Below are 25,170 nucleotides of genomic sequence, written 5' to 3' on the forward strand. Positions count from 1 at the left end.
TAAATTAGCGTAATCTCAACATCTGCATATGGTATGCGATATAAGTGTATTTTCTAAGTTGATATTGCTTGGAATCAGCTTAGTTTCAACTTATAAATATGACTGTATTATAAATGAATTTTGCGAGTTTTAATATAGGCAAATGATTTAATTATAACTAATATTTACTCAAACGTGCAATTCAACGTTTTTTTCATTTTTAGTATTATAAGAGTATTCGATTACATCTTATGTAACTCGTAAGATGTTTTATGAGCCGCCATTTTTTGCGCTGTTTTGATGATATAGGTGTTCAATTTTAAGCAAATATAATTAGAAAAATACTTCTGATTAAGTTGTAGAAGTGAATTTCTAACTGTTATCTTACAAGCTGTGTTACTTGGGTTGTTCAAGGGTGGAAAAGTAGGCCATTTCGCTGCCATCTCACTGATTGAAAAGTATGCACTTTCGAAACGTGATTACAAAAATTACTATTCCGATAGCGATGTAATCGTTGTAACAACTGGATTTCCCATTGTTTCTCATTCGGTCATCAAGCAGCGAGTACGAAAACCGGGCTAGCAGGAAGTATACTTACAACAGCCGTTAGTGCAGCTTTTCGCTTTTCTTGGCGCGAGTAATTTAGGTTAAAAAGACCCAGAAGATCATCATTGGATTAACATAATCTAACTTTCTAATAATTTCATCCGTTTCCTAAAATAAAAGTAATGTAAAATTGTTTGGAGAAATTTATCAGTCAATACTTACCAGAAACTGAATTTTTCGTGTTTCGTGTTTTTTGTATTTGCATAAACAGTAGTTTGTTACTCATAGCAACATTGGCGGGGTACTATATTTTTAATATGTAGTAGAGTGCAAGGTAACATTATACGGAAGTATTATAGTTTTTTGGTTTAGTACTTCATGAACCCCGAAATCCCATACCAATGTATGGGAGTTGAACGACTTAATTTGGACTTTGGTGATATGCTCTTTCACATCAAAGTATCATCACACGGTCTTACATGGTTCTAGGCTTTGCAGACGGTATTGCTCTTATCGGCATCGATCGTAGAGCAGTGGACGAAGCTTATGCATCTCTTTAGGGAAACAACGAGGATAGATTTGACGTTTAATTAGACCAAGATGAAGTACATGATGGCGGGTAGTGATAGAGGCAGACCTAGTGGTGTTAGAGCTGAGGTAATGATTGATGGGGATGTGTTTGAAGTTGTTAGAGAATCTATCTCGAATCGGGCCCTCTATTGCGTAACCAGCTTAGGTCCCGTAACTTGTAACTTGAACGGTAGCCCTCTACGGTCATGAGGCGACCGACCAAGATCGTCCAAGACCGACGGGTGCTTTACTGTTAACGTTCGGCACTGGAGGAAAGTTATTTTGTAGTCAACAAGGTATAGATAGAAAGAATTTCTGAAAAATAAATAGGGTGATAAAGGGTATTATCGGCAGGTTTATTCTCTACGTCATGGGGGGTTGTTGTCAGCAAAATTGCCTGAAACTTGGTCATATAATTCAGCTTGATTGGGAAAGATTTTAGGCCAATTTTGAGTTTAATAGGTTTAAAAAATCCCCCCATGACGAAGAGAACAAAACGGCCGAAGAAACGTAAGTTCCCCTATATTAATTCCTGTAGATATTGATCAAAGCTAGGGAATTGAGTGTTGAAAAGTAGAAAAAGACAACTAGTTGACCTTTTTATGTAGTTTTATCGTTTATGTGCTTGATAACTTAAGCTGTAAAACCTGCTTTCAATTTGATTTTCGGTTAAATCACTCCAACTGTATGTTGTCTCGTCAGTCATACTGTATCCTGGTGAGTTTAGTTTTTAAGAATTACCAATCACGGGCTAGTAGTTCATCAATCCGAACTGAACTAGTAAAATGAGATAACTAGTCATGGTTGCAGCAGCCTGAAAGTAGTCAAAACCAAAGGAAAGATAATAGTCAAATGGCTTTTTTTTAGTTCTCTCTAACTGTAGCTTATTCTTGTTTTATGGTAGGCTTACTGAATATGCGAGAGTAAAATCCACCGCAAAACAGTCGTACAACCTTACTCGATAGTCTCGGTGCAACATTTCCAGGGTGAAAGTTTCGATCTGAAATGTATTTTTACAGTTTTTACATTCCTGAACACACTTTTCTATTGAACTTACACTCTGTTCAACGCAAGGGCCAACATCGCAAAAGAAAAATTCATTCAGTAGTAATGCCGTCGTTTCCGCCTACAAATGATTGAGAAATTAACAAAACAGAAAGTTTGGCATATAAGAGCAATGTTACCGTTTTTGTCATATGAGCACTAAACCATATTGAGTAGTAGAACTGCAGTAAGCACATCAACATGAAGAGTGTCGAACTAAGTGCCTGGCCATAAGAGGCATTTTGGATTAACAAGCTGTTCATAAGGTAGATGTAGTTGTAGTAAGCCTAGAAGGATAAACATTAACAGTTTACTAAATCATCCAAAAACAACAAGATATATACAACCTCAGTCAACACTACGAAGAATTGAAACAACGTAGTAATCATCAACGGCAAACTCAAAATTCTGGTCATCTGTTCAACAGCTTCTGTTGTCATCCGATGTAGGTAACAAAGATGATTTAATTCCGAGCTCATCTTGTAGAATATTTTCGCTTTGGTTAGATGGCTCCGACTCCCGAGAAGTTCTTTTTCGTTGAGTTGGTGAAGAGTGCGGACTACTGCAGTCACTCTACTGTTAAGTTTTTGGTACAGTATTGAGGTTACAATAGTGGTGGATTGAAACAGATTGCTAATCATCAATATAAACATTACGGAGTAGCTATTCAGTATCCACGAGGCAAGGTAACTGAATTCCATCCCTATACTGAATGGAATATACATGCCAAACGTTATGGGAAATAATACGTAATCCACTAAAATGACCTTTCGAAGGTATTTTTTGAGAAGGTTTTCATCAATGCAATCCGTTTCAGAATAAACACTGAAAAAAATTTTCGCGAAAAGATTGAAAATTTCTACCACATTTCCTCTTTCCAGCAACATTTTCAGGCAGAACGAGAACAGCACTAAATAGTTTATAGCCAATTCCAAGATCACCATCGTATTGCTTAGAACTGACGTGATGTTGTAGACCATTGTGATCAGAATGTAGTAAGGAATTGGTAGGAAAAAAACGACAAATATGGTTTGCACAATAGACATCAGCAGGTTCCATCGGGACTGGTAGAATCGCTTGCGTTTGGAGTCGAATGTTAGGGGAAATATTCCCAAAACTTGAAGGAGGCGAAAAACAAAGATTTTTAGACGGAACACGGTCTGGTAAGTTGTGTGCATTTTGTTGTTTCGGGTCGAACTATGATGAGGTTTTGGATATGAGCTGGAGGGTTGTGTGTTATTTCAGGAGGCATCACCAAATATAGATGAATAAATGTTTACGTTACATAGGAAGTTGATAGCTTTGACAGGCAGTGTTGCTTTTTGACAACAAGTGTAAGACGCTGATAGCAGGAAATACTTTGGGTATGCTATGCACCCTATTCAATATACAGTTTCAGTTTCCAACATAACAGCTTCGAGCTTCATAACATACTAAAACTTGTTAGTATTAATATTTTTAGTTATAATTTAAGTTTATTACTTGCTTTATGGCAAAGGCTAGAAGGATTACAGAGATTTTTTTAAGGTATGCACTAAGAATCCTCGGATGGACCGCAGCAGAACTTCTCCGATACGAAGATCTTTGCTGTCTCGTTGACCTGGATACCATTAGTAGCAGACATAAGATCGCCGATATTGTGTTCTTCTGTAATATTCTAAGCGGACGAACAAAGAGTCCTTTCCTTTACGACCGATTCAGCTTCCACAACAGTCCAGTGCCACTTTGCCGGAGAAGGGTATTCGATCCTCCATTGCAGTCGAGAAATTATACGCAGCATGAGCCTACTGTAAGATTCATGAATGAATTCAACGGACTACAAGATGTAATTTCTCTTAATATGACTACAGAAATGATTCGAGATAGATTAAGATTATTTTTAAGAAATCAATGGGCATTATAAAGAAGAATGTTTTATCTAGTCTTTAAGTAGGGTAACGGGCTTGCAGCCAAAATATAAAACTGAATGCGTAGAGTTTTTGTTAACAAAAACTCCTATACTAGACATTGTTAGACGAAAGTCATTTATCTGTAGTTTCTGTGCCGACTGCTGATTGGATCTCCGTCAGTTGAAACTGAATTGCGATGATTAAAAATGTTGTTATAGTTGCGGCAGTCTGTATGAAAATAGATCAAAAAATCGATTATTTATATTTAGAGAAAATATGATAAAAAATAACCGATCTCATAAATGTGTAATCTACTTGAAACATTCCAAAGATTTCGATTTTGTAGCTGTTTAGTAGCAATTCAACTGTCCATTTTTCTATCTGAAATGTCAAATACCAACAGAGGTTAAGGAAATCGATTACTTTTTGGCAGATTCTTACAGTTTTCTCCAAACGCTCATCCAACTCCGATCGGATAAATCTGTTTATCAGGATGCCTGTTTTCTCCGCTCGGACACTGAGTAGTGTCGACGCCGAGATGATGTAGTAGAATTGCGTAGTCTGATAGATAAACATTCCTATACAGTGTAGATTTTTTTCGATACAGTATGGTAGATGATATCGGGCGTCTTGAAAGAACGATATGTATGTGTAAAAAAACTGAAAGAAAATTGTAGGCTGTTAGCGTTGTTTTTTGGAACTGTTTTTCGAGGCTACGCACACTGTGCATAAGTACGTTACAGTTCCATAAGATTGCTGCAGCCAAAGGTAGGCCTACTATGTTGACGAACCGTTTTGTGAAGTAGACAGTCTTGCGATGAAACTCGGCTAGCTTTTGGACCTTGCAACCTATCGAATGACTAATGCGTTCTTTTCTGGTTGGTACGATACTGAAGTCTTCGTCGTCGAACTTCCCTAGTTCTTGGGCAATTTCGTCAACTTTTGAATTGATTATCAAATAGAAATGAGCAACTGTGAAAACGATGGCAAGATATCCACTGTTTAGTGCCGAAATGAATACCATATAAACATATCCGCAAAGAGCAATCCATCCGAAGGGACATGCCTGACCGTAAGCGAAATAATTTACTAGCACAAAGAGCAGCAACGCAATATCGATTATAAACATTTTGATCAGAAACTTTCTGACAAGAAAAAAATCTTGAGATATTCTATTGCATTGTCTCAAAAATGTCCACATTGCCATCCATTGATTGAGAATATCCATCAATTCGTGTCTGTAGCAAATGGCGATAATTCCAGCTGTCGTTACTACAACGTAGTTCAAAATGTACTGCTGCCAGAGTAGAATATTGCTAACAACTGACGTTGGGTGCCTAGCATTATGAACTATTTCCAGGAACACAAACGGAGTTCCAAAAATGGATATCGCCAGTACAATCACTGAATAGAAACATAGGAGCAGGCTTGGTTTGAAGCATCCGCATTTGGTGCAAAATTTGAACGGCAGTAGGCCATACAGCCGGGATATGTTGAATATCCAGATGGCTGCGATCCTAATCGATGGCTGAAGCTGCATATCGGGAGTGGAAGGGATCCGTTATTAGGTGCGAAGTCGTCAAACGCGAATGGACAAATAACGAACGTTGGCATGTGCCAAACTGCATTGACGGATGCATTCTAGGGTGCATTACTTATTCAAAATTGCAATTTATTTACGCTTGGGTAACGTGAGCTACCATGGCGGACTCATACACATAGTGTTTCATTATGAACGTTACGCGGCAGACGTTGTTTTGCTTAGCACTGACTTACCTCTACTACGGAGCATCCATTTGCGGAATGCTTCCGGTTCGTTTCCAGGGTGCCCGTTTCGAGTGGTGCGAATTTCGCCTACTTTGGTCGATTTCGGCTGGTCTGTGTTCGATTGCTGCGATTGGTTATACTTCGTACAGGATCGTAACTTTGCTTTCGTACCCAATGATGGACATTGTACGCCATTTGCTGTACTGTGAATTTCTACTCCGTTTCGGTGTCATTCTGATGGGTTACCTCTCCACTTGGTTCTATCATAGACATTTGATCGTTTTTGGTAACGTGGTCCTAGAGGTATTGAACGAGCTGAAGGCGTTCAATATACCTACTTGGATTGATCGAAAGCTGGCTGCATACGGATTATTTAAACTAGTGTTCGTTGATATTCTTATGTGTGTGCTGTTTGCTGTAAATTTCCACTTTAACGTTGAGAATGATCCGGTGCCCTGGTTTGAAAGAGCCATGAACGTCTACGTAGTGTTTATGGTAGCACAGGTATCGAATGCCTGTCTTTTCAGCTTATACATGGCGGCCCATCTGTATCGTTCTATCAACTGGCAAGTGCGTGTTACCATCGGAGAGTTGTGTGCTTTAGACTATGTCAAAAATGAATCATTGAAGCAAAAAGTTTTCAAAGATGCTGTAGCTAATTTATCCGTTCTGAGTAGACAACACTTTCGGGTAACTGAATTCGTTCAGGAAATCTGCTATGTATACGGGGTACCATTAGCGTTGATCAACTTGAATCAATTCTTGCTGATAATTTCAAGAGTTGAGTTTCACAGAAGTCCAACGGTCATCATATTTGACAGAATTTTGTTTTACAGATATACTTTGTTTACGTGTCGGCCGTTCTGGAGCTCAGAAATGAGTTTAAAATAAGCGTCCATCGATACATCAATTCCGTACTGTATCTACTGTTTGAAATAATCCACTTTGTCTATTTGATATCTGCCGCGGAGTTGGCCAAGAAACGAGTAACAAATAAGTATGTATTGTATTAGAAATTATTCACCCATGATCCATTGTTTGCAGGCAGCTAAAACTATGATTCGTTTGAACGAGTTCTTCGCAATCGATGTGGATCATGCAGTCGCCGAAAAGGTAACTTGAATGTTTCCATTCGAAAACTGTTTTATTAATGTTCTGTTGTTATCTTCCTTCCAGATCAAATGCTTCAGCTCTGAACTATCCATAAATAAACTTGACGTATCATTGTACGGATTGTATTCCATGGATTTCACTTTTCTGTTTTCGGTAAGTAGTCATACAGTCTACTTTTTTACTTTTCTGATGAATGTCTAGTTTGCGTTTCTAATTGGCATAATTATGTTCTCCTCATTATATTGTAAAAGTTGTTTTTGAAAAGTTCGGTAAGACTTTTCATAACTGATAAATATGAACGTTTCTTTACAGATGACCACTGCAATAGCACTGAAATTAATCGTCCTAGTTCAAATACAACTTAAGGAATAATTTGGGAAAAGCGCAAATATGAGGTCACCTGATTACTATTAGATCAGCATTTATAAGTACAAACCGCGTGTCTGCATGGTATAGGCTGCATGGGAACTACATTGCCCAAAATAGGTCAAAACTTCCGGAATCGTCGAGTAGTAGCATACCTGACATATCTCATTCAGATTTCACTTATATTATGCATGAACGTGGTGTATTAATAGAAATGCGTGATTTGAAGCACATTGTTAATCGTTACTTATCTATGACTATCAAAGATCAAACCTCGCCTCGCCTCAACCCTTGTGCGCAGTAAATATGATTAACATTTATTTGTTGACACACAGTTTCTACGAAAGCCCTAACTATTAAACATGCGGAAAGTAAACGTTCTGTTTAAACGCACGTTTGGGTTCACCATACTAATTCTGCGCCTTCTTGGCATGTTTCCCTTCTGGTATAATAAACCGGAAAAACGTTTCCATCTATCGAACCCATTGATAGCCTATTCCGTGGTTGTCTGTTCGCTCTACGTATATTTCATTGGCGTATTCTATTGGACGACGGTGCAGTTTGTTCGCATCTATCGTTCTCACTATAACGTATACCTTCTGGGGGCTGCCTTCGGAACTGCCTACGCTACAGTGATTGTCGTGAATTTAACAAGCGTCGTGTTTGCTCGGAGAGTTTTGCGTTTGCTGAACGATTGCCATCGATTATGGGACCAGCTTCAGGTGAAGTCCGTAGTAGAAGACCAGGACAAGAAGTTGGTGTATCGGTTCATGTTCAAGATGATTGTAGTTGATGGACTTACTATCATTGGAGGAGCTGGTATACGACTGATCCAAGCAATCCGGTCGAAAAGCATGTCTTTATTCTATGAAGCAGTTGCCCATGGTTTCACCTACATTTTGCACGCTTGCACGACAAACTTGTTCATAGGAATGGCCTACTTTGGTGGACATTTCTTTCGACTAATCAATTGCAGAATACGGCTTCTCCACCGAAGAATATCACATCTAGAACAACAAGAGCACCATTCGAAGCCGAATGTTCAAAAGAAACAACAGATTTATAACAATACGTTAGACGAATTGAACCGTTTGGTGCGTTACCACGAGAAAGTGAACCGTACGATTCTGAGCTTCATGCAAGTGCATGACGCTTCGCTTCTCATGATGACTTTGAAAAACTTCGTAGTTACTACAACGGGCGTATACCTGACTTACGTTGCAACGGTTTTCGCTCTGCACAGGAATCAGGTGCCATCGTTTGGAACATACGGTTTTGTTACATTTTTTGCACTATTTCACTTTTCACAGTTCTATTACCAGACTGCCAGTACAATGATTTTCACAATGAGAGTAAGTTTGAATTTGTCAATAACTGAAAGTTACTAGTATCAAACACATTCATTTTAGGGTGAAAAAACCACAGACTATATTTGCAACTTGATACAACAGGAATGTGGATTACATTTTGAAGAGAAGGTATGTACACAAGTGACATAAGTTTTCATTATTTACATCTTTTTATTTGTAGACAACTGCTTTTAGCTTGAGGTTACTACACAACAACTATAAGATAACCAATCATGGACTTTATGTAATGGATTTCTCACTATTATATGCGGTATGATAAAATTGACATTCTTTAATTCCAAAAAATACCTTACATTTGTTTCTAGGCTTTATCTACGATGGTCAATTATTTGATCATAGCTGTTCAATTTCAAATAGCTGAGTACGGTTAATGGAGATTGCCTGTTTAGAAAAGGGCAAAAGATCGATACTTAGTTCACTCAAAAAATGCGATCGTTTAAATATGTCATCCATCTGGAATCCTGTGTGAGTTCCATTACAACTAATGCAGATTAATCACAGATAAACAGACGTTTCTTTGTCCAGTTATTGCTCAGTTCAAACTGGTAAATTGTGCAAAAGACTAGCCTAGCAGGCTTCGGGAAGACGACAAATGCCAAAGAAAACACCATTGCGAAATAAATCTACCCCTGTTGGACGTCTGTAGCATCTGTTGATTTTCGGCTGAGAATTCCAGGTAGAATTTTTAACAGGTAATGCATTAAAATACAGTAAAAAGTACTGCAAGACACATTTGATAAAAAGGAAAATAGCAAATGCATGAACGCTCGAACTATGTTTCAGATATTCTTATAAAAAAACACCGATGAAGAATTTTTAGAAATATTACTGGAAGCTCGCCAATAAAACTAGTGCAAAGCTAGTAATCGCTAATCAAGCTAATCAAAAAATTAAGAATTTCTCAAATAACTATAGAAGATCTGTTGAAAACGTAAATATTCGGAGAAACATCTATAGACTTGATGATGATTAACCTGGGCTTGTTAGGGGAATATCTGTAAATAAAAGAAAATCGGGTTAAGTACGTCAAGTACAAGACACTGAAGACGACCTTACAGTTGAGGTCGAAATACGTATCTGTCAAAGGATGCAAATTCTTAGTGGAATTCAAAGGAACCGTACTTAACCCGATTTTCTTTTATTTATCTATAGACTTTTTTTTGGAAAGGAACTGAAGTAACTTTCGGTTGTCTTTTCCGGGGATCTTCTGGCGATATGCTAGCCATATTTCTTACGGATTTTATTTTTTATATTTTCTAGTAGAATGAAAGAATGCCTGGAAAATTTCCTGGAAAAAAAATCCCAGGAGAATTTCTGGTGGAATTCTCGGAGGATTCCCTGAAGTAATTCCTGGAGAAATCTTTGGAGGAATTCATGTAATAGTCTCTGGAAAAAATCCTTGGTGGAAAATCCCTTGAAGAATACCTGGATAAATTTCTGTGGGAATTCTTGGAAGAATCCCGGAAGCAATTACTGGAAGAATCTTGTAGGAATCGTACTCTTGTAGGAATATCCTAGAGCAGCGTTTCTCAAACTATGGGTCGCGACCCACTGGTGGGTCGCGGGCTGGATTTTGGTGGGTCGCGAAATCTTAAGCGATATTGCAATAAATGCTTCATTTTATTTATCTCAAATGACATTGTTGATCATTTTCGAAAATGGTAAACACTCTTGGAAAATCGGCAAAATTATTTTCCAAATTTAGGTTGCACTTTAATCTTATTCATTTATATAATTCGGAATACATATATTGAATATATATGTCTGCGATCTGAAGTCGGTTCTGGAACAATAAATTTTCAATCAGAACGTTTAAGATTATGGTGAAATTTTAGATTTTCTTTGGGTTCTAAAAAATCAGTTCAAGTTTTTGATTGCAGTTTACATTTTTAGTTTTATTTACACGCCATGTTTTGTAGTTAAAAATAAACAAAAAATAGAATACCAAAAACCAGTCAAAAAATTACCAAATTTCGACAAGAACTCCCCGAATGTTTGATAATCTCCACAGATTTTTTGTTAACTTTTACTAAACTTTGATAAAGCTTAACTTCAGAGGCTGTTTTTACGTAATCTGAACTTTGACAGATTTCAAAAAAACTAAATAAGAGATTGTAGTAACACAGGAGTAAAATATTCGACATTTTCGGCCTATTTTGTTAGATGAATCATAAAATTTATGCAAGAGAAAACATAATATAAAACGCATGATTGGGTTTTTGTTATTTTGAAAGTGAATTTTAAAAGTTATGCTTCTGCAGAAATAAATTTCCTTCATGTTTCCAAAGATTCAGTAACATAAAATTACTATGTTCTCTTTATTTCTAAAATGTCTGATATAATACGTAAATCAGTGAAGTTTTGTAGCGTCTCATGATGCCAGATTAGTTAAAGTTTTAAATAGAATTCTGGCAAATGATCACTTATTTTTCAAAAAAAAAAAAAATTAAAGAGCTCTGTAATTAATTAAAACTTGTCACGAAAGCAATATCACACATTTATTCAAAAATGTCGTCTTAATTTTCAAAAATGGCTTTTGCTATGTGCAGGTGGGTCGCCAAATTCTATTACAATCAAAAGTGGGTCGCAAGCTGAAAAAGTTTGAGAACCCCTGTCCTAGAGGAATGCCTATAGGAATTTTTGAAGAAACTTTGAACTCCTAGAGAAATCTCTAGAGGAGTTCTAGCGGAATTTCTGGAGGAATCTCTAGATGAATTCCTGGGGGAACTTTTAGAGAAATCCCTGCAAGGATTCCCAGAGGAGTCTCTGGAAAAAATCCTAGAGGAATTCCTGACGAAATTCGTTAATGAATCTCTTCAGGAATGCGTAGAGAAATACCAGAAATAATTCCTGAACAAATCACAGATGGAATTTTTGGAAAAATTCTGGAGGAGTCTCTAGAAGAGTTCCTGAAGAAACTCCAGAAGGAATTCCGGAAGCAATTTCAAGAGGAATTCCTAAGGGAGTCCCTAAACAGTTCCTGGAGGAATTACTGAATTATCTCCTGAAGGAATTCCTTAAAGAATACAAGGAGGAATTACTGGAGGAATGCTTAGAAGAGTTCCTGAAGAATCTTTAACCCTTTCAGGACGGTTGGGTCATTTGCACCTCGCTGACGCGTTCTACAGCGGCGAGGTTGGTGAAAAAAGTCGTGCCGAAGGGGTTAAAGGAATTTTTAAAATAAGTCGTTCCAGAAAAAAATCACAGATGGAATTCTCGAGTTAAGCCCTGCAGAAATTCTTGGTGGAATCCTTGGAGGATATGCTCTAGAGGAATGCCTGTAGGGGTTAACGGAGGAATCTCTAGAAATACTCCTGGAAAAATCTCTACAAAAATTCCAGAAGGAATTTCTGGAGATTTTTTAGGGGAATGCCTGCAGCAATTCCCAGAGGAATCTCTGGAATAATTCCTGGAGGAATCTCTGAAGAAATTCGTGGAGGAATCTCAATTCCTGGAGGAATCCCAGAAAGAATTCCTGAAGAAATTGCAGATGGAATCCTTGGAGAAATCCTGAAGGAATTCTAAAAAGAATTCGTGGAGAAACTCCTTAAGAAATCCCTGCAGGAATTCCTGAAGAAACCCCAGGAGGAATCCCGGAAGCAATTCCTTGAGGCATTCAAAAAGAATCCCTTAACAGTCCCTGCCGGATGTACTGGATAAATTCCTGAAAGAGTTCCTAAAACAATTCCAAATGGAACTCCTGAAGGAATTCTAAAAAGTGTTCCTGGGGGAATCCTTGGAGGGTTTTTTTTTAAATAATCCCTGGAGTTGTTCCTGAAAGAAACACAGATTAAATTCCCGGGTGAATCCCTGAAGGAATTATTGAAGGAAAACCTGGAGGTATTCTTGAAGGAATCTCATGAGCATTTCCTTAGGAAATCCCAGGAAAGCTTTTTTAACAGATTCCAGAATTTCTGTAGGAAAAAATATGAAAAAGTCCATGTCTGCACTTATTTTTGGACGAATTATTGTTGGAATCCTTGGATGGATTGTCAAAAGAATGTTTTGTACAATGTTTTAAGGAACTTCTGGATTAATTTTAAGTTAATCTCTGGTAAAATTTCCTGTAAGGGTTTCTGGAAGATATTCCTGCTGAAATGCTTCAAATTATTCCAGAGCCATTCTTGAAGCAATATATGGAGAAATTATTCCGGAGCAATCTCTTGTGGAATTCTTGAAGGAATCTCTGAAGAAATCTCTGAAGGAACACTTGCTGAAATACCTAAAATAATTTCTGATGACATTCCTTTGGGAATCCCTAGAAAAATACCTGGAGGAATCCGCGAAAAAAGCACGTGAACATTCACTGGAGGATCCTTTAAAAAATTGAAAAAATTAACGCTGAACAATTTGTCATTGAAATCATCGTCATCATCACACATTTGAAAGCAGTTTTTTTCGTTAAAAAATAGATTTTGCCACGAAAAAGTATTCACTGCATTTCGCTTGAGGAATGGATTACAGTGAATACATTTTCGTGGTAATTGCTTTGGTTTACAACGAAAAAACTGCTTTTCGTTTTCCGAAAAAGTGATGACGGATGCTTGAGTCTTAAAGACGTCCCAGAACAAATTCCCGGAGGAATGTCTGGTGAAACCCATAGAGGAATTCTTGAAAAAATCTCTGGAGCAATCCATGCTGGAATCACTGGAGACAACTGTGGAAACGTTCCTGGAGGAATCGTGGGAGGAATTCTTGAAGCATTTCTTGGAATAAACTCTGAAACAATTACTATCGGAACCCTGAAGAATTCACGAAGGAGAAACCCTTGGAGAAGTGCCTGAATAAATGCCTAAAGGAATTTCTGGAGGTGTCCTTGAAAGAATTTGTAAAGAAATCCCAGGTATTTTGCTCTTTGCATGACGTGTGTTTGAATTGAATACATACTAGTGAAAATTCGTGCAGCAGTAGCACATAACTGCACTCTTTAGCAGCATATGGTTCTTCAAAGTCTTTCTTTTTTCTACCGGAACCGGTTCCAGCATATCTGGAAACTTTGGCATGCTGTTTTCGTATTCCATGAATAAACATCACAAAATTTAGCCATTCAAACAAGCTTGTTATTTGGTAAAATTGTATGATAAGATTGAAGTGGTTCTCTTGGAGAAACACTAGGCGAAATTTCATGTGGTTCTCGAGTAAAAAGGTATGATAATTGTGGATAAAAACATTAATTATTAGAACTGTTTATTTTTTGAGATATTTTTTCTGGAACTCTGAATTATTGATGATCTTTGAGTTGGCACGAATTAAAAAAAAATCTGGCGGCCCCTGCACCCCTCTGGCTACGCCAATGAATAGGGCCGGCTGGTATTTCGAGTTTAGGAAATGTATGTGAAAACGATCATATTACTCAACGCACCATAATTTGAATTTCTAATTCAAACGTTAAATCTGTGCTACTGTACGCCACTGAAACCTGGCGTGTATCAGTGGGGAGCCCTCAACGACTGCAGGCCTTAAATCAATAATAAGTATAATGCGGTACATCCGATCCTTTTTTTGCACGGGTCTGGTTTTTGCTATATGTAACTCAGTCAATTTTCAACCGATTATCATGAAATTTTGTACACATGTAGGCACGATTAGTACTATCAGTGTACAAAATTTCATAGAAATCGGTTCAAAATTGACTGAGTTATAGCAAAAACCAGACCCATGCAAAAAAAAAATCGGGTGTTATGGTGCGATGCATTTTAAGAATGCCTTGAAAAGACCTATGGAGAATGCCCAAAACATGACGTTAAGATTGCCATCGGTGACGCCAACGCGCAGGTCGGAAGAGAGGACTTTTTCCGTCCAATCATCGGTACGGAGAGCCTTCACTCCGTCACAAACGACAACGGCCGAAGATTAATTAATTTTGCTGCTGCTAGGGGGATGGCCATTAGTAGCAACTACTTTGCACGCAAGAATATCCACAAGCACACCTGGGGACACCCGAATGGCGAAGTTTGCAACCAAATCGGCCATGTGGTGGTAGAACTTTAAGAGGTCCCAACATCGACTCAGATCACTACCTCGTAGTTAGTAAGATTCGATTCGAGCGATCGATGCGTTTCAATATCCAGCGTTTTTTCAGCAGACGGTACAGTAGCTGACTATCACCAGAAGCTGGACGAGCTGATAAGTAAAATCAACGAGAGCGACAACCTCAATACTCTGTGGGACATCCACGGAGCGATGAGTACGGCAGCGTGGGAGGTGATAGGCACTGCTCAAAGACGACCTAAGAACGGGTGGTTCGACGAGGAGTGTCAGAGGGTAACGGATGAGATGCATGTCGCCAGAAGCCGGATGCTGATGTCCGGGACCTGGTAGAGCAGGGAGCGATATAAGGAAGCGAGAGCAGCTGACAAACGAATCCACTGCAGAAAGAAAAAAATATTATGAGGAAAATGTGATTGCTTAGGCGCAAGAAAGTAAGCAGAATGATATGCGGAGGGTTTACGAAACTGTCAATGGCGTGCGAAGAAAAACAGCGCCTTCTCCCGTCATGTGCAACGACCGTGAAGGAAACTTGCTGACAAACAAAACAAATGGTGGCTGCCAGGTGGAGAGAGCACTTCGAGGAGTTGTTGAACGGTGGGATTGGAAGAGCGACAGACAGAAGTCGAATCGACGACGACGGACAAGCCGTGGAACCTCCAACGCTAGACGAGGTCAAGACAGCCTGAAGAACAATAAGGCTGCTGGGAAGGACGAACTCCCGATCGAGCTTCTCAAGCACGGTAGTGAGCAGCTGTATCAACTCTTACACCGTATAATATTGAATACATATATGGGAAGAGGAAAAACTGCCTGCTAGTTGGTTGGATGGTCTCATTTGCCCTCTATACAAAAAAGGGCTTCAACTGTAGTGCGTGAATTACAGAGGAATAGCACTTCTCATTTCAGCGTACAACATTTTGTGCGGAATTCTGTTTAACAGGCTGAGGCCGATTGAGGAGTCCTTCGTCGGCGAATACCAGGCGGGTTTTCGTGAGGGCCGATCATCGACGGATCAGATGATCACCCTGCGGCAAATTTTCGATAACTTTCGGGAGAACAACTTGCAGACCCATCATCTGTTTATTGATTTCAAGGCGGCGTACGATTTAGAAACGAGTTATGGCAGATTATGATCGAACATGGTTTTCCGGCAATGCTGATAAGACTGATTCGTGCGACGCTTGACGGTTCGAAATCAAGTGTACGGGTTGCGGATGAAATTTCGTCATCGTTCGTAACCTTAGACGGGCTGAAGCAGAGCGATGCTCTTTCGAACTTACTGTTCATCATCGCGCTGGAAGGAGCGATAAGAAGAACTGGCGTGCAAAGGAGCGGAACCATTGTCACGAGGTCGCATACCCAAGCAAGCAAAAGTTCAGATAAAACAGCATTCCGTGTTTCTTGGGAACGGCACAGAGCAGTTCCATTTCTTCACACTCCGCTTCTTCCAGGCGGCGCTTTTTCTCCCGAAAGAGGCGGGTCTGCTGTTTCCGCTTCTGTTTGTAACGTTCCACGTTCTGTCGAGTCCCTTGCTGCAGCGTTACCGCCCTCGCTGCGTTCTTCTCCTCCAAAACTGTTCTGCACTCTTCGTCGAACCATTCGTTCCGTCGATTCCGTTCCACGTACCCGATGGTGCTCTCTGCTGCGTCGTTGATGGCTGCTTTCACTGTACTCCAGCAGTCCTCTAGAGGGGCCTCATCGAGCTCGCCCTCGTCTGGCAACGCGGCTTCGAGATTCTGCGCGTATGCTGAGGCGACATCCGGTTGCTTCAGTCGCTCTAGGTTGTACCGTGGCGGTCGCCGGTACCGTACATTGTTGATGACGGAGAGTTTTGGGCGCAGTTTGACCATCACCAGATAGTGGTCGGAGTCGATGTTGGCGCCACGATAGGTCCTGACGTCGATAATGTCGGAGAAGTGCCGTCCGTCAATCAGAACGTGGTCGATTTGAGATTCCGTCTTCTGTGGTGATCTCCAGGTGTAACGATAAGGGAGGCTGTGTTGGAAAAAGGTGCGTATGGCCATATTTTTGGAGGCGGCGAAATCAATGAGTCGTAGGCCGTTTTCGTTCGTCTGCTGGTGGGCGCTGAACTTACCAATCGTCGGTCTGAATTTCTCCTCCTGGCCTACCTGAGCATTCAAATCTTTTATGATGATCTTGACGTCGTGGCTTGGGCAGCGATCGTACTCGCGTTCGAGCTGCGCGTAAAATGCGTCCTTGTCATCATCAGTACTTCCGGAGTGTGGGCTGTGCACGTTTATTATGCTGAAGTTGAAGAATCGGTCCTTGATCCTCAACCTGCACATTCTTTCGTCGATCGGCCACCAACCGATCACGCGCCTCTGCATGTCACCCATCACGATGAAAGCTGTTCCCAGCTCGCGTGTGTTGCCGCAGCTCTGGTAGATGGTATGATTACCTCTAAACGTTCGCACCATGGATCCTGTCCAACACACCTCCTGCAGCGCTACGATGCCGCACCCGCGGTCCTTCAGTAGATCGGCGAGTATGCGGGTGCTCCCAATGAAGTTGAGAGATCGGCAGTTCCACTGTTCGCTGGGGTCGTTGCCGTTGGTCTCGGTTCGTATTATTCTGTTGCTGATTTTCCGTTACAATGGTTTTTTACGGCTGGCTCGTAGGGCCTGACACCAACCCCCTACTTTCCGGAGGATCATAATGCACAGTTGAGCTTAGAGTCCTTCCCTGGCACTCGGACGCAGATCAGCCGGCCCTAACATGGGGATCAGACGCTGTTGTGAGCCGCTCCTCCTGGAGAACAGACGCTCAGGTTTGCCGAAGCAAACCCCCCCTTCCCTGTCAGCCTACGACCAAAGTTCCCACCGGGGTTGGTTACCCGATCTTCCCTAAGGTTGCTCATAGTTTCCGGCCGGTACCGCGAGGAGGTAGGGATAGGAGTTGCTGGGCAGAGGCTAGTGGATCACAATGGGATCTGAATTGCGCAGCATACCCAGCCTTTACCGTGCCATTAGTACAAACATTAGTACAGATGGAATCCAAATTGACTAATGCCTTGAAATACAATTTTGATGTATTTTACTTACTGAGACTTGAACTCGGGTTCTCCTCGTTGAAAGCCGGCGCCTAACCAATACTTCATGTTTGCTTTGTTAAGCACTGAGGGATTTTACTCAATCAGGGTGTCTACTACCTGAAAAAACCTGGAAAACCGGGAATCCTCAGGGAATTATATTTAACAGAGAAAACCTGGAATACTCAGGGAATATCGTGCATACTCAGGGAAATTTTGCATCGACAAAAAAATAAAACACTGGGTCGCAAAAATAAAAAGTAGCGAGTTTCATTACTTGTAGATCTACTTTGAAATAGAGTCCACAGAGCTTTACTGCATCGAGGGTATGAATGAAAAAAAATGTCGATTATGTAGTGGTAGTATATCCATCTAGAAAATATGCTACAACGTATCTGGAAGTTCTTTGGAAATACCTCTTGAAATTCCTCCCACAGTTTTTTACAAGATTCCTTCCGTATTTTTTTCAATCCATTTGTCTTGGTATTCCTTTTTGAATTCCTTCCGGGGATTCTTCCAGATTCCTAACAGCATTTCTCCGGAAGTTTTTCCTTGAGAATCTTCAAATCTTCATACAGAATTTCTCTAGAGGATTTCCCAGTATTGCTCCCAGAGTCTCCGTGGGTTTCTACCAGGATTCAGCCCGAGATCTTTACATGAGCTTCTCTCAGGATATACCACAGATGTTGTCGCGAAATTTATGTTAGAGTTTCTCTCGGGATTCCTATTGAAAGAGTTATTCTTGGGATTTCTACAAAAGCTCCTCCAAGGGTTTAAGGAGTTTTTCACATTTTTTTTGCAGGAATTCCTTCCGGTATTTTTTCCAACATTTCTCACGTGGATTCTTAAAAAAAAATCCAATAGCTTTCTTCTAGAGTTTCTCCTTGGATTTATACATAAGTTTTAGCTGATATATTTCCCAAAAGTTCTCACGGGATTTCTTTTGCGATTTCTCTCGGAGTTTTTCCTGGGACTTCTCTCAGAAAATTCCTTTCGGTGTTGATCCTGGAAAGTTTCTCAGAGTTTTTTATCTGATGTTATCTTTATATCAGAGTTAATTATCTAATTTCTTGCAATGATCCACCTGAGATCATTTTCTTACAGATTTTTAGGAAATTAAGGTGGAACTCTGAAAACTTTCAAAAGGAATTCCGGGAAAAACTACGTACGAAATACACGAGAAATATCTGAAAACTGTCGCTGGAAGAAGTTCTGCAAACTTGCCGAGGGAAACTGTTGCAAAATTATTCCGAACATACTAAGAAAAAATCTGGAAGAACTTTGGAAAAAAATAGAAAGATCTGCGGGAGCAACCAGCGAGAAATTCTGGAAGAAAGTCCGGGGGTACATACTCTAACAGACACCCCGTGAAAAATCTCGAAAAGCCTGAAATCGTGAAAAATCTCGGAAGGAGCTATTTACGTAAAAACCTCTAGATATATTAGGGAAAACTGGAGAAAACCAGAAAAGAAAAACCGTAGATAATTTCATGGAAAAACTACGAGACACTGGAAATGAATTTAAAGATGGAATTCTGGAAAGATTTAAAAGAAGAATCATGGGTAGAATTTTGAAACAGAGTACAAACATCGAAGTTTATGTTCAAAACTGTGTATGAAATATAGTCTGTGGAATTACTGATTGAACTCCTGAATGTTTTGAAACTACTGAATGAGCGATTTATTTCAAATAATCCAAAAGAACTTTGAAGAAAATTTAGAAATATTCCTTCACCGATTTTTGTATTATATTCAAACAAGTTTTGTTTAACAGTTCAGAATTCAGCGATTTGGTAGAATCTCTTGGATAATAAATCATGCGCATTTTTCTTTAAAAATTTTAGTTGAAATTTTGAGGACATTTCTGTATAGTTTTTCAAAAGAAGAAATTGAAATAGAAATTTTATAAAATTTCAGCCCATTTTTGTATTTTTGACATATGAAATTTCCCCCTGGAAAAACCTGGAAAACTCAGGGAATTTTATTTTGTCCTCTGAGTAGACACCCTGTCAATGAGCTGATATCATTTATTAGAGCTCAATCAGGTTCGCGTTTGAACTTTATCTGCGCTTAGAATACTTTTTGAAGTTGAAAGTTCGAAAGAAGTTTACGAGGAACTTCTTGTGAACTTACACAGTTTGACATTTTCAGTTTGTTGTGGTTCGTAGTGCAAAGCAATAAATTAGTGCCAGTGTATCGACTTTCAGAAAAGATTATAAGTTTCCAGCTCGGTTTCCAGTGACTACTATCGCGTCGATTACCGGCGCGCTGGTGCGACAAGTGAGACCGGGTTGACAACACCCAGCAAAGCTGGAAAAGTTTTGTGCGCAGCCGGCGGAATCCTGGGTGGAACAGTTGTCCGCTGCGGGGGCAGCCTTTGAGCCACACAATACGGATGCTTTGCGTTGATTACAAGTAAGTACGTTGAAATATTATAGTGAAACAAAGTGTACTTGTGAAATTACCACAAGCTGTGGCTGCTGAGCTCGATCTCCGAGTGATTTAATTGAATGAGAACTTCTCCCGGCCTCCGCTGTCGCCGAAGTTCAAGTGAAGTTCACTTTTGGTACGGTTAATATTTATCTGAACTTTGAGTAGTAAGTTCAAAACAAGTACGAAACAAGTTCGAACCGGAGCTTTTCAAGTTATTGGAATATGTCCAACTGAACTTTATTTGAGCTTTAGAGGCACGCAAAAGTTCAAAATAAGTTCGGTTAAATTTTGATTGAACTTTGCTCTAAAGTTCAAAGTAAGTTTTTTCTGAACCTTTAATGTCGTTTTGAAGAGAAGTCAAAAGCTTGTACATGTACTTCCGAGTTCATAAACAATACATGTGTAACTTTTTGGAGAATTAAGTTCAACGAAACCGGAATTGAACCAAACTAGTACTTCTGAGTTCGTTCTTCAAGTGGAATCCGAACTTTTGGTTGCTTGGGTATGCTCCTGGGTTTCGCGGATGATATCGACATCATCGGGATCGACCGTCGGGCCATGGAAGAGGCGTTCATACCTTTTAAAAGGGAGACTGCGAGGATTGGACTAACGATTAACACCACAAAGACCAAGTACATGATTGCTGGTGGTCATCGTCGGTCCGGTCGTGGTAGTGGTGACGAAGTGGTGCTAGGTGAAAAAGTTTGACGTTGTGGACAAATTTGTTTATCCTGGTACTCTAGTAACGTGAGATAATGATGTTACCCGCGAGGTAAAAAGACGGATTTCAGCTGCATATCGCGTTGTACCAGACTCTAATACTTCCGGTCGCTTTTTACGGCCATCAGGTATCAGAAGACCGGCTCCAAAGGCACGTTATCCTCCATTTGGGACATTTGTGCCATCGCCATAATAATAGCGTATTTCATCATCTTCCTGAGGGAAAAGGAAGGAAGTAAGGATAAGGATGGGGATAGAGACATGTAGGGAAATAGGAAAACAATACCCTGGAAGAGGATACTAACGCATAAGCGTACCACAATGGATTAAAACAGCGTCCTGAAAAGGGCACTGTCTAGGGGCGGGACAGCTCTAATATTTATTAGCGATATTAGCAGTATTAGGAAATATTAATCCCAGAGCCCTACCAAATTTAAACAAAGTAAGCCACGTCGATTGAACTGAATTGATTTGGAATGACAACCGTGATGACAACAAAAAGAACAAAAATGTGAACGTGGCGGTTTCGTCGCTTTTGTGTTGCATGAGTAAATAGGCCATATGAATAAAGTTGAGTAAATACTCTTTACTAAATCTATGTGAAGCCGTGGAGCAAATCTCTGTGAAACTTCACAGAGATCTGAGTAAAGAGTATTTACTCAGCTTTATTCATATGGCCTAATGAATTAAGACTAGAAAACTGAAGTCGGCAAAATCTTGCTCTCTTATTGAGATTCTCATACCAGCTCATACCAAGAGAATTAATTTGGGACAAGCAGATGACGGTCAACTGCAAACAGTCGTGATTGTGTCCGTGCGTACTTCTATCACACAAAAGTTTATGTATCGTATCTTTTGGTCTGAAGATCTTATACAATATTGAGGTTATCTCACCGGAGATTAGTCAATATTCGATTAGCTTTGTTATTGACTATTGACTAGAACCAGCAAAAATATCCTAGCACAAGTACGCCCCAGAAAAAATTAACTAAAGTGCTTTATTTGCAGAATGCGCACCGTCGCACGTCCAAGGGAAGTACAAATGATATTCTCAGTTCAGTTTTTTATATTCATGCAACATCAAAGTTTAGCAACCAACATTAGAGGTCGTTTCCTCTAGATTATTAAACAAAGCCATTTCTTATGATTCCTCCTAGCCATGGGCTTTCGATAGCCATGTCCTCGATGAAGTATGCTGGAGCCGTGCCCGGTACTCGGTTTATTTTCCCAGCTAAAATTATCAATAGAAATTTAAGTATTTAACCGAACAAATTGTAGAAAAGTTGCAAACATACCTATAACAACCTCTACCTCGCGTCTTCGTGACAGTTGTTAGTTATTGCCTGAAAAGTCATGGCATACTATCCAAAAAACAAGTTGCATGACGATGAATATTAGGACATTAACCCTCTAATACCCAATCCCGCCTTTAGACGGGGTATAGTTTGAGCACAGACAAACAGACGTAACACTCTGATATTTCCCATCGTACACTGATTTAACGGTCATTTATTAATTTGATAGTTGGCCAACCGGCCACTTGTGGCGCTCGCATCGTTTTTGTTCGAGTTTGACGTTTGCTCACTACCGCCACCTAGTTGATGGTTGGCCAAACTCAGTCCTTTTAGCATTGGGCGAACATATTTCCGGGACTATGATTTCAATAGAAAAATGTTTAAAGTGTTACGTCTGTTTGTCTGTGGTTTGAGCATTTTTGTAATTTTTGTTTCGTGGAAAATCAATTTTTTAATATTTTTGGCTGATATTTAGGACTGTTTTGTATATCTCAAAATAGTTTTTGGTGTATTTTGAAGCGTATTTACATTTTTTTTAAATCATTGAAAAAATGATGTTTTAGTCACCTTTTAGAAGTTATTGTTTATTTAGTATTGCATCGCTACAATTAACATATTTTAAATTTTTCCCAAATCATTCTATCCTTGTTTAATGGTTTAAGCGAATCGAATACACTCTGAAATTATTTTCCTTAAAATTACACGGAAAATAAAATTTTCTGTGAAAAAAATTTAAAATAATAATATTTCAACAATAATCATAAAACCTCAAAATGTTTTCATCTCAAAAAATCCGTTCCCCAAATTGGCTTCTAGGAAAAATATAAAAGTGTGGGGATGTTCAAAAATAAAAATTAGAAAAATCAAAAACTGAAATTCACGAAATCGAGAATTAAAAAGAATCATCTTCCAAAACATGTTTAAATCGATTTTAGATGACGAAAAATGATGTTTAGATCAAAATCAAAAATTTGGGTATTAGAGGGTTAATATTTATTAGGCAGTATTAGAGTCGGTATTAGACGCTGTCCCGCCCCTAGGGCACTGTAATAACGCATAAAGCGTGAAGAGAATCTATAGCTCTGTACCACAGCGGGTTAAGAACAACAGAATATCCTGAAGATTCAGGTTTCTGAAGTCAGTTTCAGTAAACTCGGAAACGCAGTTATCGCACTAGTTTTCAAGAGTGCGAAAACGCAAATAAAAGTGCGCGATTGCATCCAATCGACTCGGTGTCTTCAGAGCACTTGTTCAGCATACATCGAAGAAGTAGTGCGCCGAAGACATCAATTTGATTTGATGCAGTCGCGCAGTTTTATTTACGTTTTCACACTTATGAAGACTCAGTGCGCAGTCCAGTGGTGAACTAAATGCGGTATATTGATGATCAACTTCATACGGCCTCGAACAGCCGAAAGGGAGACTGCGAGGATTGGACTAACGATTAACACCACAAAGACCAAGTACGTGATTCCTGGTGGTCAACGTCGGTCCGGTCGTGGTAGTGGTGACGAAGTGGTGCTAGGTGGCGAAAAGTTTGACGTTGTGGACGAATTTGTTTATCTTGATACTCTAGTACTCTGATGCAGAGCCGTAGCGTGGTCCCATGGCGCCCTTGGCAAGCATCCAGATTTGCGCCCCACGACAATTGAACATTGTCCTAATTAGCGTTGTCATTTTTTTTTTCAAAGTTTCTTTAGTTGAATTTTTGTGTTTCGTTTATTCTCTTAAGCCTGGAACACATAGCGTCCGTTCCGTCGAGGTTTGCGTTTTTTTACAGCTTTCCCATGGGAAATGTGTCAAACTACTGTCACGCACACGCAAACGGATGCATTGTGTGGGGCACTTTAGAGTATTTTCCACTTAATGGAAATTCCGACATCCACAAACGATCTTTTCTAGAAATTTCTACGATTAATTCAATTGGTTTTACCTGATTTTTTCATTAATTTTAGGAAAGGTTTATTCTAAAGTTTAATCAAAATATTTCCCAGAAAATCTGTTAAAAAATGTACAGCAAATATAAGACGAATCATAGACATAAAGAAATATCAGGAGGAAATCCTGAAGAAATTTGGAGTTTTAGCAGAAATCACTGGAAAAAATCCTGCTGAAATCACTAAAGGAATTCCTGAAAGAATGCCTGATGAAAACCCGGCAGACATTTCAGCAGGAATTTCCGATGACATTCATGTATAATTTCTTGCAGGAATTCCTGGAGCAGTTCATAAAGCTATGGCTGAAGGACAGCCTGTAAAAAATGTGGAAAACCATTGGAAGAGTTTCTGAATTCTCGAAAGAATCCATGAAAAAGTTTCCCTAAAAAGTTTTATGAAGAAATTCTTGGAGGAATCCATGGAAGGATTGCAAAAGAAACCTTTGAAGAAGATTTGGAACAAAATCAATTACAGATTTTCTCACGGAATACCTGGGAAAATTTCTGAAAGATTTCAAATATATGATTTTTTGGAAAAATCTATGGGGATGAAAAGTTTCTAGAGGAATTCTAGCAGAAATTTATGAAGCAATCTTTAATGAACATGGAACAATTTTGGAAGGATTAAATGGCAGATTTTCCAAGTGATATGAGGGATTTCTTTTTTCTAAAGGAATCTGTAGACGATTTTCTAAAGGGAACCGTTTGAATTTCCAAAATAATCTATAGATGACCTGGAAAAAATATCTATAATCTATAAAAAAAACCTGGAAGAATCCCTGAAGGAATTCTCAGAGGCATTTATGCAGGAATAGCTGGAGGAGTTTCTCTAAAAATCCGTGGCAGATCATTAATCATAATCCGCAACCCTTACAGATATTTTTGCAGGAATCTTAAAAAAACTGAGGGAAATTTTGGAAAGTTTCTATGGAAATTCGTTGAAGATTTTCCAGGATGAACCCAGGAAAAAATAGTGAAATAAATATTGAGAAACAGAAGTATCAATCTTTAGAAGAATTTTTGAAGGAATCTGTGGAAGGATTCCTAAAAGTATCCTTGAAGAAAATAATTTCTGAAATATTTTAGAAAGAATATCTACAAAA

At 39.3% G+C, this 25,170-nt stretch overlaps 2 protein-coding genes across 6 annotated transcripts in view; one reads left to right on the forward strand and one right to left on the reverse strand.

Annotated features, from left to right (window-relative positions):
• Positions 1-1,698: 1,698 nt before the first annotated feature.
• The window catches only part of LOC109421677 (putative gustatory receptor 28b), a 32,383-nt gene continuing 8,911 nt past the window's right edge, over positions 1,699-25,170 (reverse strand). For 2 of the 3 annotated variants that reach the window (XM_062856906.1, XM_062856905.1), the window contains 5 exons: positions 2,487-2,715; positions 2,280-2,426; positions 2,153-2,221; positions 2,006-2,095; positions 1,699-1,909 (listed from right to left, as the gene is read on the reverse strand). In XM_062856906.1, the coding sequence (XP_062712890.1) occupies positions 1,847-1,909; positions 2,006-2,095; positions 2,153-2,221; positions 2,280-2,426; positions 2,487-2,618 (501 nt within the window). In that variant the 5' untranslated portion in view covers positions 2,619-2,715 and the 3' untranslated portion in view covers positions 1,699-1,846. Of the gene's footprint in view, positions 1,910-2,005; positions 2,096-2,152; positions 2,222-2,279; positions 2,427-2,486; positions 3,318-25,170 lie in introns of those variants that run through there. The other variant, XM_019696205.3, reaches the window with a different exon arrangement.
• LOC109421707 (uncharacterized) lies at positions 6,649-9,755 on the forward strand. 3 transcript variants are annotated; one of them, XM_029852203.2, is made up of 4 exons: positions 6,649-6,781; positions 6,840-6,908; positions 6,972-7,061; positions 7,221-9,755. In XM_029852203.2, exon 4 carries the CDS (start codon positions 7,637-7,639, stop codon positions 8,660-8,662), a length of 1,026 nt encoding a protein of 341 aa, XP_029708063.2. In that variant the 5' UTR covers positions 6,649-6,781; positions 6,840-6,908; positions 6,972-7,061; positions 7,221-7,636; the 3' UTR covers positions 8,663-9,755. The 3 variants fall into 3 exon arrangements, 2 of the variants coding, with proteins under 2 accessions (XP_029708063.2, XP_062712894.1); XR_009998793.1 differs by having other exon boundaries at positions 6,772-6,908; positions 7,221-8,894; positions 8,950-9,755; XM_062856910.1 differs by having other exon boundaries at positions 6,772-6,908.

The sequence above is a fragment of the Aedes albopictus genome, chromosome 3 (genome assembly GCF_035046485.1).
Source record: "Aedes albopictus strain Foshan chromosome 3, AalbF5, whole genome shotgun sequence".
Lineage (NCBI taxonomy): Eukaryota > Metazoa > Arthropoda > Insecta > Diptera > Culicidae > Aedes > Aedes albopictus.

What these genes read in the sequence shown, in the direction of transcription:
- LOC109421707 (XM_029852203.2), top strand. Translation starts at nt 7,637, where the DNA reads ATGCGGAAAGTAAACGTTCTGTTTAAACGCACGTTTGGGTTCACCATA.